Below are 15696 nucleotides of genomic sequence, written 5' to 3'. Positions count from 1 at the left end.
AATAAATACCGGGCTTCTATTCAGAGCAGACAAGGTGGCCATGTAATGATCAATCAAAAAAATGCCCTTGGGAATGAGAGAGATTAGCACTTTGATAATGTGGAAGATGAATGGGTGGACTGAGTTTGATAAACTGGTGTTTTCCTCAGATAATCCCTCTGAAATACTAAAAAGAGAAAAGCAGCCTCGAACCACTTGGGCTGTTTTTTCCTCCCATTCATCTAAGAATCACTTAGGGAATCCTGCATCTAGAGTGATAATCCTGTGCCCACTGCTATTGCTTTTTATATAAAGCACAGCTTTGGGCTTGTGCCAAATTTCACCACCCAAATAGGCAATTGCAGCACCGAGCAATAAAACAGCAACTAAATCATAATTTCATTCCACAGAAAACATGTGAAACCCTTAGCTTCCCTTAATCTTAGTTAATAGTTGGTTATTAGCCGTTAACCAATAGCTGGACTACTCTGAACCATGCGTAACCATAGACATGACCCAATGGAGGGTGGGGGGCAGAAGGATAGAGGGGTTTTGTCTTTAGCTGGAAGTTGAGATGTAGGTGAATGAACATGTATTGCCTTTCTAGGGCCTGTGGCCTCTTCCTGGTTAGGTCAGGATGTCCATCAAGAACCTAAAGCCTCTGGCTATGCTTCTCGTTGTCCGGAAACATTGGAGACAGAGCAGCCACAGCTTAGCACAGTGGACAGGTGACCAAGTGGCAGAGGTAGGAACTAGGAGTTGTGAACGAACACACACACACGCGCGCGGATCATTCCCAACCCAGCTGGTTCCCTTTGGCCTTAGAGGAGAAGGGAAGCTGTTGAAGGCTGAAGTGTTCATTTCCGAAGCCATAGAGACATTACAGGACAATACGGCTCAGGAATGAAGCAATCAGCAGTGTGGTTTCCTTCCTTGTTACAAGATCCTACCTGGAACCTCATCAGGTATGCCATACCTCAGTTTCCCCTTGTGGCCCAGAGTCTCCCTCCAGCTGGTAGGATGCTTTGGGTGCTTTAACCCTCTGCCCAAATGAAAAGGATCCCCTCCCAAAGAAAATGAGTTGAACAAAAGCAGACCATCCCTCACCCTCCTGGGTTGAGTCCCTTTCTCCTGAAGATAGGGGTTAACACCAGTTCTTGCCCATTCCTGGGAAAAGTTCTTCTCCATGGCTGCAGGGACTGGGTGTTGGGGAGCTCCTCCCCCTTCTTCCACAGTCCTGGCCTGGGACCCCCTAACTGAAGAGCAGTAGCACAGAGCAGGTGTCATCCCCATACTGGTCCATCTGTCCAAGGCCAGACCGTCCTCCACCCACCCCAAATCTTCACCAGAACAAGAGCTCTTTACATCTCAATCCAGGGCACACTCCTCCTTGGCCCCCATAAAAAAACCCAACAACCATGTATTATCTCAGGGAGTCTTCCAGAGGCCTGCAATGGAGACCCATAGACAGCTCCAGGCCTCCCTACTAGCTTTCTAGCCCAAACACCACCCCTTCCTTGAGTGCTTCCTTTCCCAGCCCTTTGGTTGTTTCCTCAAGGCTTCCCTGCATGCTCTTCTTTGTTCCTTCAGTCCCCTCTTAGTGCTTTCTGGGACAGCTGCAACTGTTCCCTTCAGTTCTTCCCTTCCCAGGTCCAACTGTGGAAATGCTCCCAGCAGGGGTGCTGGAACTTGGAGTGCTGCGGGTGCAACAGCACCCCTGGCTTTAAATTGTTTCCATCATAAATTGTTCCATCATAGGGTTTAAAGTTTTGTTCAATGGCTTTCAGCACCCGCATAAAAACTGTTCCAACACCCCTGCTGCCAGGCACATCTTGCCCATCCTGTCTCCCTCTTATTTAGCGGAAGTCATGACATCACACGATTCCCTTCTCAGTCATACAACCCATCCAAGTTTTAAAAGGGCTGAGGCCCTACAAGTGCGCTGGTAGAAACTTACCTTTAAATGGCCAGCTTGCTCTGTTACAGACCTCGTCACTTCCTAAGAATAGCTCTGAAGGGCACCTCATCTGACGTGAGGCAGTAATGTCTACAGAGAGTTTGAATCAGGTCCCATACCACAAGGAACACAGAGACAAGTTCGTAAGCTATGTGTATATCTTGCCAATGTCTGGAACTAAAGACATGGGGAAAGTCAAAAGTTACTTTCAAAAAAGGTCATCTTGTAGTTCATTTGACTGGTCTTTTTGCCATTGAGTACTAAGACTTACAGTCAATACGTTTTATTGTAATATTGATCATTTCACCTCAAGACCTGTAAAAATTTATTGTTGATATTTTGACTCGAGTGTCTCTGATTGACCAAATCTTGGCCCCATCTATAGGAGTTTTGCCATTACCATCAATAGAACAAGGATCTGTCCGTTTATATAGTCTAATCCTGCAAATATTAATGCACAAAGTTTTACTCACTGTATCCTGCCAAGACTGAATTTGGGCCACTGTCTTCAAATGAAGTTAATAAATCCAGCATGTAACTTAGATCAGAATATAGGGCTAGTATCTCCAGTAGACAAACATAGTTGCATGAATGTATTTTTGTCCAGTCAAGGTCATAGTTGCTATCCCATCCTAAGTGCGGATTTCATACCCTGCCACTGGAACATGGGACATAAGAAAGCCATTTATCTAACATCTTATGATTCTTTTGTTGCTTTATTGATTAAATGGATTTTAAATACAGCATTAAAAATATTGTAAAAAGTTAATAAAAGCTAACATTCAAAACAAAACTTTTACATTGTGGTGACATTGTTCTAGCCTCACCTGACTTGGTCTTTTTTACAAAACTAGGAAACTGAAAATACAAAAGAACATCAATTCTATAGACAGAGAGGAGGAGTTTGAAATACAGTTTGAATACAGTTTTATATTCCTAGCCTATTTGCCTCATGAGACATTCCCCCAACCTTTTTTCACAGCACTTATTTCACATGGTGAGTTTCTCAGCAAACCAAACAAACAAAGAGATGACTTGTTTTATAGAAGTGACGGAGTAGCATTTTCCTTTGTCCCCACTCTCTAGCCCTTGTAGCCACTCAGAATGCACAGTTATTATAGCACTATAAAATATTCCTCATACCAAAGCAAGCAGAGTCACCTGCTGCTGCTGTTGTCCGTCTTTGTACCTTGAACTATATATATATATATATATTTTTTAAAAAACAAGTACATCTCATTCACCACTACATTGGCCAATGCCCTTTGTGTTTTCACGTATAAAGAACCTCTATTGTTTCAAAGCACACAATTATACTTGCCATTTACATGTCAGATTTTCAAAAACATGCACAAAACATCTATAATTTGCATGCACAAGCCAGACAGTTGTACCTGCAAATGGATGAGGAGCATTTGAATGTTCAGTTAAATTAACTGTGCATGCAAATGAGGCATGCGTTTTGTATACATATTTGAAAACTTTGAAAAAAATTTAGCCCTAGATGTAGAGTATCCCTCCTCCTGAGAGCTCTAAAACATTACCTCCAGCAACCAATTGATCGGCATTTCCCAACATTCTGAAGCGTTCATATCTTGCCATCTCTCTGAACAACTGGGCTGAGATTGGGAGAAGAGGGAAATGCAATGTCAGCTGCTTATCTGCTTGGGAGGGAGGGCGGTCATTTGTTTGTATCTGGTAGGAATGCTCTGCTCCAGTTCCTGATTGGAGATATATTGTAATGACTTCTGAAATGTCGCTAGACAAGTTTTACACTGAAAAAAATTGAATATATAAACAAAGACACCTAGGATAGTAGCCCATGGGTGGAGAAAAAAAAGAAAGCCCCGTGATTTAGAACTATCAGGAGTGCATCTTACAGTACGAACACCTTTAGTAGGAGGGCGTGAATAGGCTCATCTATATACTTCTAACTCCCACATCATTCATGAGATGGTACCCTGGTATCCAAAAACGTGCCACCATGCAGCAGCAGCTATTACTTTAGAATATTGTATTCATGTTTTGTAAATCTCGGCTGTGTTTTTGTTCTTTTGCTAATGTTCATAACAATCACTTTGGCCAAGATTTTTGGAAGTGACCAGTAATTTGCGGCCCTTGGGTTTTAACGGCCCAAACTAAGAGCAGCCTGATTTGCAGGAGTTGTGAAGCATCCATCCTCTGATAACCAGGCCCCCCTAAGGTAATTTAAGTAATTCCCCCCCCCACACACACACACTGAGGCACCATAGTCGTTAGCCACTTTTGAAAAGCTTCACTTACAATTTCAGATTGTTTTTTAGGTTCTTTAAAAGAGGATCAGGAGAGTGGAAGAAATGAAAGTAATGATCCCTCAAATCTGTGCATCTGCACATCATAGCTTTAATCTAAAAAACAAACAACAACAGACATTCTCATACAGACAACATTTTAAAGTCAGCAGCGTAAATACAGAAACGACATCAGAACTAAAAAATTAAACAGAATATGGCTCAGCTGTTTCTCAAGCATCTTAATCCTCTCAAAAGAATTTAACTGGGATGGAAAAAGGAAAAGAAATCTATATCTGAAGTGCTCTTATAAGAAATTTTATGATTCCAAGACAGGGAAGAGCAACAGCTAAATATCAGCCTGAGAAAATAGTAAAGAGGATCAGTTCAGATGGCATTGGAAACAATTCAATTAGTTGAAGAAATAATACTGAGATCGTCTCCAGGGTGGATAAGGATGGGCCAAAGACGACTTTCTGAAGTACACTTGAAGGACAGCCATGTTTGTGCCACATGAATGTTTAGAATACATTATATTGCCTGCTGGGGGTAGAGTTAGGTGGATAGATTTGCTGCACATTCCACATTCTATCATTGTGTATAGTGGGCTCCCTCATTCTTTAGGGATTTCAGCACCACTGTAAGGACAGTGACACTTCTGAGATATTCTTCCAGAGCTGCATTCCAGTTCCAATCTTAAGGAAGCCAGTACACAGATGTTTACGCTACCAGACAGGCCGTAACAGTTCTGGGCTCTCCCCAAACCCACAGCATGCACACGCCAGAGTCATGGAAGGTTGCAGCCAGTATAAGAGAGCCTGATTCAGTGCCCACAGTTGCCTGAGGGAGTTTGTAGTCAAAGATGATCTCCACACCTCACTTAGATTACCTTTACCCTGGCAAGGACTATGAGAAGCTGCATGGAGCTGTGGCCAGGTCAGACTACACCTCACATTAATGTTGATGTTGCAGGCTTTAACATGTCATCTACCACACTCAAACCAAGCCCAGTTTGGCTCCTAGATCAGGACAAAAGTTCTTTGAAATACAATAAAAAAAATCCTCAAACACAGTTCCAGAATCTCTCCTCTGCCACCTTTTACCCTTGAGGTTTCACAAAGATGATCAAGCAGCAAAACTAGATGCTGGTCTTCCTTTCAGTATTGGAGCACTTCACATCCTGCGTGTATCTATTACGATTTCCACTGTGCATTACCAAAAGGACATGTGCAGGGACAGGCAAGCACCTTGGCATGTCTCCTCTATCAGTTGGTCCCTCTGAGAAGAGCTGATACCAAGTCCACGTTTTTCCAGAAACAATTAATTCTTCTTGTGAGCAGCTTTAACTGTAGATGTTACATGAAGAATGCAAGTCTCTCCTTACATCTGGCCACTCTGGGCATCCATTACATCCCTCCACAAACAAAACCAAAAGCATCCTAACACTTTTCAGAGAAACCGTAAGACTTGAGGAGTGGGGGGGTGAGGGGGAGAAACGAGTCTAGTTCTCCCAGCACTGTACATGTGACGCTCACTGAAAAGTCCATGAAACTTAACACATTCAACACAAGGAGACTAGATGGTTGATAGTGCTAGTTGATTTGACCATCTCTCTCCTCCAAAATGAGGACATGGTCAAAATAAAGAACAATGCAAACCCAAAAGGATTAAGAGACATTCTACCAGGTTCTTCCTCCAGGACAGGTCTCTCCTCCACTTTCTTTGCAGCTCTGCTTGCAGGTGCTTTACTAAGAATATTCACACCCTCTGGATTCTGTGACCTAATGTTGACTTCCGTTCGTTACCAACTCTCAAGTGCTCTCTTTTTTCAGCCTGCTGTAACTAAAATAGTAAAAAACATTCCAAACCAACACTGCTTATTTCCCTCCAAAGTAACAACCTTCCTCCATTCTGGGATGTCAAACGCATTAAGAAAAGTTCTAGCCTTCGGCTCCCACCCAGAATCTTGAAACAAAAGTCTGTTTTCACTCATGTTTTCCTAGAGCATCCGTGGAAAGGACGGATTTTGCTTTATAATCCATTCAGCATGGGGGTTGATCTGGTACAAGTCTAAGAGATATGTATCTGGGTCCAGGCAATGTTCACCTGTTGGATAAAAACACAAATTTTAAAGAGAAGTATTTTGCACCCTCAGTCCCATAGCTATTACTTTTTCCTGTGTGTAACGCTATTCAAATATATATGTATAGGTATTTAGAGCAAACAAGTTCCATAAATCGGTAATAGCTGTCCTTGTTTTTAGAAGTGGACTCATCACAGATCAAGTTTTAAGAACGGATTTTCATTTGTGAACTTTTTACCCGTGCACTTCAGGACCATTCATGCTTGCAGATATGAGAGAGACAATTCCACCTCAGTGCTGGTGATGGGTTTTGCATGTATGAAGTTCTATCACTTGTTTGTGCATTGCTGGAATCTGATCCGAGGCCTAGTCTGCATTAGAAAGTTTTACTGGTATAACAATTTGGTTATGGGACTGATTTCTTTTACTGAAATAACTGTACTGGTATAAGTCCTAGTGTGAACAGTTATACTGGTATAAAAGAGATATAGTTATTCCCTTTCCCATACAGGAGTAAGTGAAATCAAAATTACTGCACTCCCACTAGAGGAGTTGTTCCACTAATTATACTGGTGTATTTAAAGCAGTACAACTCTGAGTTTAGAGATAGCCGGAGTGTGCAGGCAGTGGTTTTGGAGAAGTTTAAGCACAGAAATGGGTTACAACCTGATCTTCCCTTTAAAAACATTTTTTAAATAATGAAGTTTCCTCACCTGTGTTACTAATGCTACCTTAGCTTATAAAGATGACAGAATTTGTATTATTTAATTTAGTTTTCACAATCTATGCTTTTTATTTCATTTTTTTCATATCATAATGGTCAATTAAAAGCCAGATTTGTAATTCTCACATGTGTTTCTAGACAATTTCACTTTCTAGTTCTCATGCACTAGTGAGTCTTTGCGTTAATCATATGCCAATGCAACCTTTCAGAAATCAACATATATCCTTTTTTAAATCAACCAGAGATCAGATTACCTTTTACTTTCCTTACACAGTTTTGCCGCGTATAGAAATGGCAGACCAGAATAGAAGCATTAAGAGTAATGCAGCAATTTACTGACTATATTAACTATGGAAGTATGGCCCTGACTCAGCAAGGTAATAAGCATGTGTCTAACGTTAAGCATGTGAGTATTTCTCATTAAAGTCAACATCATGAGCTTAAAGAGAGGCATGTGGTTAGATACCTCACCCTCTAATACTTACACGTGACAATAATTTGTCTTGCCAACAGTTCTGTGTATTTTTAATAAAGAGCTGGCAGCTAACAAAATAAATTAAGTTCATTCTAGATCATGAAAAATTTTCCACAGTGTTGTGTGTGTTTGTTTTTAAGTTCTGGAGTAAGTTGACAGTGTCCCTTGGAATAAATGACATTTACTGGGCCATCCTCCAGCATATGACTTGGTAAAGATTCCTGAACAGATGCACTCTTGTTGCCAATTTAAGTCATTACAGAGAATCAGCCTACCACCCTCATTCCTAGCTTTGGTCTTCATACAAATCACTCGCAGCCTTTGGATCTGGTAGAAAGAATTTAGTTGTTTCTATCAAGCAGGCAAAGTCCTTTGTCTTCTGTTGATATTATAATGGAGACGCATTAAAGGCAGACCTCTGCTGCTAGATCGAGTTATTCTCCTGACAATCCTGTAACCCATTATAGATGGGCATTACAGAAACTCCATCTTCATGCTTAGTCCACGTTGCCCAACTTCCATGTCCTCTGTACTCATTAGAAGAGACCAATCTTTAAAGATTCCTAATACCATACCAAACCTTATCAGTCCTCACAAGACAAGCAGTGACCAACTAGAACAGTGGTGGGCAAACTTTTTGGCCCGAGGGCCACATCTGGGTGGGGAAATTGCATGCAGGGCCATGAATACAGGGCTGGGGCAGGGGGTGCAGAGTGCGGGAGGGAGCTCAGGGCAAGGGGTTGGGGGCTTAAGGCAGGGGTTCAGGGTGCAGGACGGGAGCAGGGTGTGGCAGGGGGCTCAGGGCAGGGGTTCGGGGTGCAGGAGGGGTGCGGGGTGCCACAGGAGGCTGGAGTGTAGGCTCCAGTCCGGTGCCGCTTATCTGGAGCGGCTCCAGGGTGGCAGCGGCATGCACCGGGCCCAGAACAGGCTCCCTGCCTGCCTGTCCTCGCGCTGCTCCTGGAAGCGGCCAACACCTCGTCCTTGCGGCCCCTGGGGGAGGGGGGCAGAGGGCTCCACGCTTTGCCCTCGCCTGTGGGTACTTCCCCCGAAGCTCCCATTGGCCACAGTTACCTGTTCCCAGCCAACGGGAGCTGCGGGGGGAGGTACCCACAGGTGAGGGCAGCACATGGAGCCCTCTACCCCACTCCCCGCGAAGGGCCACAGGGATGTGGTGCTGTCAGCTTCCAGGAGTGGCACAGGGCCTGCAGCACCACGGAGGTGGCAATCCTGCGGGCCGCATCCAAAGCCCTGACGGGCCAGATCTGGCCCGTGGGCCGTAGTTTGCCCACCCCTGAACTAGAACCTTGAACTTGTTGAGACAGCTGCTATGAGGGAAAGACAACCCAAACAGGTTATTACTAGTTCATTAGTGAGCAAGCCTTCCAGCAGCATTAGCCTTCTCCTTGAATATTTAATACATGATACTGTACATCATATTATGGTACAGGCTCATTTTACTAATGCTGCAGACTCGGTCTTTAAACAGGACGAGCTGTACAATGGAGACTGACTTACAAGAATAAAGTTGGGTTTGGTTAGAAAACCAGTATGTGAATTGGAGGATGGCAAAGGATGGGATGGCATTGCTCTGGATATCTGTGTAACTCAGGGTTAAAGCCACAAGCAAGTTCTGCAGGTCATTCAGAACTAGTGCCAGAAAAGCCTTTGTATCACCGTGAAAAGTAGTAGACATGTACCTTGTTCTGCTGCATTTCAGAGGAGTTTCTTTAGAAAGCGTAACTATTTTAGGGTCACATTTTCAAGAGATCTCTACTGTAGGCATCTACGCCAAGTGGACTACTTTTACAAAGAGCTCAGCACCCACAAGCTCCCATTGTTCCAAATGGCCCTGTTCTCAAGGGGAGCTGACCACAACTTTGGACTGTCTGGGCTTTAACATTGCTTATTGGGCCCATTTTTTAAATGATTCCGCTCTATATCAATCTGGATTGCCTGGGCAACCACTTTGAGGACTCTTTGAACCGCTTAAGTGGCAGAGGGTCTCGTATGGGTCCTGTGTACTTGGGGTGAATTTCACCCATGGGGAGAACTGTTTTGATCCACCTTTATCAGAACCCTCTCCCCCAGCCGGACTCTCTTTCTTAATTTCCCATTAACGCCCCAGCACCAAGAAGAGATCTGTAGTAGTTCAGCATCCAATCTCACATACTTATATTGCCGCCTACTTCGTAGAGGAGCAGGTTCATTGACTCGACAGCACCATTGCTGCAGGAGACAAAGAAGAAACACAACATTGTAATTGGGCTTTGCACAAGGCAGGCCGGAACAATCGCATCCAACTCAGCAGTTCATGTTTCTAAGGACCGTAGGGGTAAGGGAAGCTACAGGGCATAGGGTAGTAGACTCCCCTCATGCTCTAGGAGTGCAACTCTTGAAAAGCTCACCCAAGAATCAAGACTGAAGCAAGGCAGACTTCTTCACTGCTATGAGACCCACAAGGGCTGGCAAAGGACTAGCTTCTCAGACAGAAAATAAAAGGCACAAAATCAATGTCTATCAGCAGCATCCACCTTGGACTGACAGCCTATTTGAGCAGCACTCGTCGGTGTAAGGAACCCTGCAGCAGCCTTTGGCAGGGATGGCAGCTGGTCATTGGGATATTAGTGCTAATGCTTTCCAGTCTAACGTGACAGCTTTGATTGCCTTCTCCCCTGCTCTCCTAAGCCTGGACATGCTCTGCTTAGGGATGTGGTGCAAGAGATACATCAGTGTGTGCTTCCTGAAAACACTGCCAGACACAAGAAACTGTCTGGATTAACACAAAGGGTGATATTTTGGCTTCTAAGGAAAGCTGACACCACTTCTCCTGGTTCACTGCAATCTTTGAAATGGAAGCCAGTAAGGGCTCCCCACACTCCCTGGAAGGCGTCCACTCCTCACCCCCAAGAGGATCCTGCATGTATTGTTACAGTTCACCTGCTCTCTAGCAACCTGGGGGCAGCAAACCAATAGCTGCTCCACATCCCCAAAAGCCCACATGACGACGCAGTCACAAATCAAAAGGGAGATTAGGGTTTCCTCCCCCACCCCCAAACACACTTCAAAAGGTTTAAACAGCAAACCAGACGGAGCCACTGAACGTAGTCACTATATAACAGAGGGGGGCAAACTAGTCCCCAGCCCCTCCCGCGCTGGTCCCCCTCCCCCGCAGCCTCAGCACGCCGCCGGCGCAACACTCTGGGCAGCCGGGCAGCGCAGCTGCAGAGCCGCAGCCTGACCCGGTGCTCTGTGCTGCACGGTGCGGCTACAGTGTCGCCAGCCACCAGTGCTCCAGGCAGCGCGGTAAGGGGGTGGGCGGGTTGGATAGAGGACAGGGGAATTCAGGGTGGTGGTCAGGGGGCGGGGAACAGGGGGTTGGATGGGGCAGAGGTCCCGGGGGGGGAGGGGCAGTCAGGAATGTGGGGGGGTTGGATGGGGCGGCAGGGAGCGGTGGATGGGGCAGGAGTCCCGGGGGAGCAGTCAGGAGGCGAGAAGCAGGGATAGGAGGCGGGGGCCGGGCCACGCCTGGCTGTTCGGGGAGACACAGCCTCCCTTAACCGGCCCTCCATACAGTTTTGGAAACCCGACGTGACCCTCAGGCCAAAAAGTTTGCCCGCCCCTGCTATATAACCTCTCTCCCCCCTCCAGCCTCCCACCCCTGCAAGAGAAACATATGGAAACACAAGAAAAAGCCTTTTACCGTTTGATGAGGCTGACTTTGTTGACAATACTCCAGCCGTTCTGGCTGAGGTGTTTCTGAAACTGCCTTAGGACATCTGCAGCTTTGGTTCCATTGTTCAAGTGAACCTCCAGTGAATCCTTCAGTAACAGAGATGTCTGGACTTTCACGGTCTTGGAAGGCTAAAAATAAAGGGTCGGGGGAGAGAAATGGTTTTAAAAGAAAGACACTGACAATTTAGAACAAGAAAGATGCCAGTTTTCTAAACAGAGATGGGAAATCATTGTACAAGTACAAATCCAATGGCCCATTGATGGGATTTACACCAGACTGAGATGTGAAAATACAGAACTGTCTAAAAGCGGTGAAGATTAAAGAGATTGACTTTTGTTTTAATATTGTAGCCAAGGATAGAATTGTTGGTCTTGGATATAATTTCGAACAGAATTAAGTGTGGGTGCCCTCTGGTGGTCCTGAGTGGCATGGGCGTTAAAGCTGGTATAGAAACTTTGACATAGCGATCTTCTGTCAGAATAGTCAGTTCCACTGAAATGGAAAAGCTTAGTGAAATTGGGCTGATTTTGCCGGAATTTCATTTTTGGAAGAAAAATGGAAAAGGAGTTCTGAAAGCACTGAAATGCCCCATTGCAACATTTTCCAAACAAAACATTTTGATTTTTTTTGTTTTCGTTAAGAGAATTTCAAAAAAAATTCAGTTTTGGTTCCAATCAGAACAAAGCCAAAATGTCAGTCTCAAAATCGTTCGTAAAACTGAACTTCCATTCCCTGCACAGCCCTTTAAAAGTTTGATAATTGATGTCCCAATGCACACAGTTCTTCCTGCTTCAATTATACCTCTGCTTGCTCCATACCAGATGGATAGTTGCCAACTCTAGAAAGTAGCAGCTTTTCAACAGTGATAACATGCATTCTGTAATGCGGGATTTGAGAGGTGACCTGTCCCTTTTGTTTAATTGATTTGTGGTTTCTAATTGTTTAATAGTAAAAGCCAAAATTTGCAAGTATACCAGTCTGTGCATCACTTCCTAATTTTGGCACATTTTCCCTTAAAAAAAAAAAGAGAGACAGACACACACTCCCATTTAGTAACTGTTTTAAATAGAGTTTGGAAAGGGTCTGTCACCACCCATATGAAAGAAATTGGTACAGAAATAAGTGCAGTGAATCACTATTATTCTTCGTATTGTCTCACTTCCTACAAGCCTTATTGTTTACTAATATCCAGCACCACTGCACGCACCTGTACTCATTAACGCTGGTGTCATGCAACCCTACTGATCAGAACAAGTGTTTGGAAGCACAAAAGCAGGGCAGGAGAGACTGACAGGTACCTGAAGGCTGATGCCCTCATCTCTAGGTTTCTAGAATTTCTAGCTGGCACTTGTAATAAAAGCCAGTGTGTATCGGTAAGATGAGCCAGTATGTCCATTGTGAACATACAGGGCCAGACCCTCAGTTGTGTCAAGTTTACACTTGGTACAGCTGAGAAGACAAGATTCAACCGCCAACATTTCAGATTTCCCTCCTCACACACAAGCCTGAGAGCCCATGGCATCTAGGCCACAGCATTTGCGCAGTTTAGTAAGGGGAATTGGGTGTGTTTTGCAGCAAGCCAGTGAGAGAATGTTTTTGTCTGTTTCTCTTTAAATGTTGTTTAAGGAGAAATTTAACCCGTTGGCATACACTCATTGCTCATGAGGGGACCTTTAATGGGAAATCCTCATTCAACCCCATCCTCAGAGGGTTCAGCTTACTTACTTCTGCCTGGTTCTTCTCCACTTTGTCCTTGTCTATGTGAATCTTCCGTAGCAAGTTTTTGATTCGTTTATCGTAGAACTGGTACCTCCGGCTGCTGCTCTCATTCAGTTTTCTCACTTGAGCTACCAGGAAAGAGGAGATCTAAGGGAAATAAAAACAAACCAATAAATAGAACCAATGGAGAGGGGCGTGTGGATGGATACATTCAAGGACTAGACAGTTATTCTATAAAGAAAGATACTCAGAAAGCACTGGGCTTCAATATACGTTGACAGTTACACTGGAGCATGTGTAAGTTTTCCCTGCATTGAAAGGTTGATAGGGTTAAGGAGAACATGATGAGTGCAGGGTGGCACATTCCCACCCACTTTCAACGCTGAGGAAGAAGAATGCCTCCTAGAGCATCTGCAGAAAGTTACTTCTGCAATGTCCGGTGCTCTTTAGGGGACTTTTGGTGGCTTTGTTTCTTTTTAAACAGGTGGCTTTATACATATCTCCACAGGCCAGGTCACCTGCAGAGAAATCAGAGAGACTTTCAAAGACTTCTACTGTAAATAGGGAAAAGCCCCTAAAAAACAACATTCCGTAGGCATAATATTTTGCCTATGTGCCTTAAGAACAGCAAAGACAGCAACAGAGCTTAGCCAAACAACTTTTGTCTACAGAGCTCGGTTTCCTTTAAGATCTCCAGGATTATCTCATTCTTCTGAGTCACGTCCCGGGCTGGTTAATGCACAGGTTGCTATCACCCAACAAACAGCCATGTGACTTACAGTCCAAAGCAAGTCTTGGTAATGGATCATCATCCGCACAACATCGGCTGCCCCCTCTGCCAGCTGCTTCTCCTTCCCTTCTGGGATCTTATTCGCCAGTCCTTTATGCATGAAGAGATTTGGAGCGATGACTGTGGAAACATTCCAGAGATTCATTTTGTTCTTTTTCTCCCTAGCAACCACTTTACTGAGAAATTCCAGCAGAGTCTGAAAGAGGGAGAAAGACATGTGTTTTCAAGACATCTGTGAACAGTAAGATTCAGCAAACCTGCTTGGGCAAGTGCTGCGTGGCTTAGTTGGTTAATGTCAATAGCCTTTCATTTCTGGAGACCTGAATGCAAATCACAAGTGTAAGTGGGCTTGGTCGTCAGGTCCTAGCACTAAGAAGTCATCAATTGGTTGTACACCAAGCTGTGGTGGTGGCTTTTGGGGCATCAAATCCATAAGTCAGGAAAGACAACAAGGCAGACAAGGTCTTCTTTCCTGACCCATGGAAGGCTGCATCCTTTGGAATTCACTCTGAATTTCAGATTCCAAAGACCCCTCAAAATTCAAAGCTTCACTCTGATGAAACAGACAAGCGTCTCCTGTTTCTACCCAAAACCATAAGCCATCCCAAGCTACCTAAGAACACTAGATCATTTGACCAATTGAGCCCGAGTTTTAAAGTTACAATAGTTCTGCAGGACTATGGAGATATAGCAACTTGATCATCTGGAGGCGGCAGTATCGGGTGACTTGGGAGATACTTGTGGGAATTAAGGACATGGCTTCTGCAGTACCCAGGACACCTGGGTCCCCAAACTGCTAGAAAACAGAAGTAAAAGCCAAATGTCCTGCACTGCCACAAAACTGCCCCAGAAACAACATTCTCTTGTTCAAAATTAGCTGCATAGGAGAGGAAGGGATTTTAGTGCAGTCTGATCCGTAGGGGGTAGAAAGTTAAAAGTTCTGCAGCACTTTTCTCCATGTTTTAAACAGATATTATATAAATCACAAAGATCAGCTGCATCTTGGTATCCAAGAGCTAAGGAGACTTTGGTCAATGGATATTCTAATAGGAAGAGCCAGATTTTTAAACATGGGCATAAGAGATGCACCCTGACAAGGCATGACTCCTGCTGCTTCTGCATTTGCATTCATAAATTTGGCAATCCCACTCAACCCACACAGGAGTTTGTTTGGCTCCAGGCATCCACCCCTAGACAAATTAATGGAGTTGACGCGAGATCAAAAGAATAAGTCCAGATTGCTTATACATCTCTTAATACATGAGGTATTAAGACATAGGTTCTCTGGAAGGATTCACATTCTCTCACACAACTGATACAGTAGAAGATGGTTATTACCTTTAGGGTGTTTCTGTTGGGCTCTGGCAGAATCAGGATAAGCAGGTTGAGAGCTTGCAATCTCTGCTTCAGGTCTGGGATATCTACAGGAGGGAGAATGTACTATGTCACATCAAACAGCAACAGCATACATGCAAAATAATCTGAGTCTAGTTAAACTCTAAATCCACCTGGCTCCCACATGGAATCAGAGTTCTGAACATGCTGGTTCCCTGTTGTGAAACACATACCACGAATATGGGAAAATCGCAGGGGTAAAACTTTCCAAAACATTTAAGTGATTTAGGGCTTGTCTACAAGGTACTGCAGTCTCGACTATGGGGGTATGAAGTGTAGAACCCTCTAACTTGCCCCGTATTTAGTTTGCTTTAGTAGAATCATAGAATATCAGGGTTGGAAGGGACCTCAGGTGGTCATCTAGTCCAATCCCTGATCAAAGCAGGACCAATCCCCAGTTTTTGCCCCAATCCCTAAATGGCCCCCTCAAGGATTGAACTCACAACCTTGGGTTTAGCAGGCCAATGCTCAAACCAGTGAGCTATCCCTCCCCCTGCAGCACACTCTGTAAACGTGACAGATGTTTAAATTGTTAATGTCCAAACCATGAGCGAGACCTGCAGGTGTAACA

General features: G+C 44.4%; 1 protein-coding gene across 10 annotated transcripts in view; it reads right to left on the bottom strand.

Moving 5' to 3' along the window:
* Nucleotides 1-2633: 2633 nt before the first annotated feature.
* ARHGAP40 (Rho GTPase activating protein 40) overlaps nt 2634-15696 on the bottom strand; it is a 78003-nt gene continuing 64940 nt past the window's right edge. For 9 of the 10 annotated variants that reach the window (XM_048820360.2, XM_048820362.2, XM_048820361.2 and 6 more), the window contains 6 exons: nt 15069-15151; nt 13720-13926; nt 12947-13087; nt 11189-11349; nt 9659-9714; nt 2634-6312 (listed from right to left, as the gene is read on the bottom strand). In XM_048820360.2, the coding sequence (XP_048676317.1) occupies nt 6206-6312; nt 9659-9714; nt 11189-11349; nt 12947-13087; nt 13720-13926; nt 15069-15151 (755 nt within the window). In that variant the 3' untranslated portion in view covers nt 2634-6205. The remainder of the gene's footprint in view (nt 6313-9658; nt 9715-11188; nt 11350-12946; nt 13088-13719; nt 13927-15068; nt 15152-15696) is intronic. The other variant, XM_048820364.2, reaches the window with a different exon arrangement.

Source organism: Caretta caretta, chromosome 13 (genome assembly GCF_965140235.1).
Source record: "Caretta caretta isolate rCarCar2 chromosome 13, rCarCar1.hap1, whole genome shotgun sequence".
NCBI lineage: Eukaryota > Metazoa > Chordata > Testudines > Cheloniidae > Caretta > Caretta caretta.
Note: the sequence above shows the minus strand (reverse complement) of the source record. Positions and strands in the feature narration are given on the sequence as shown.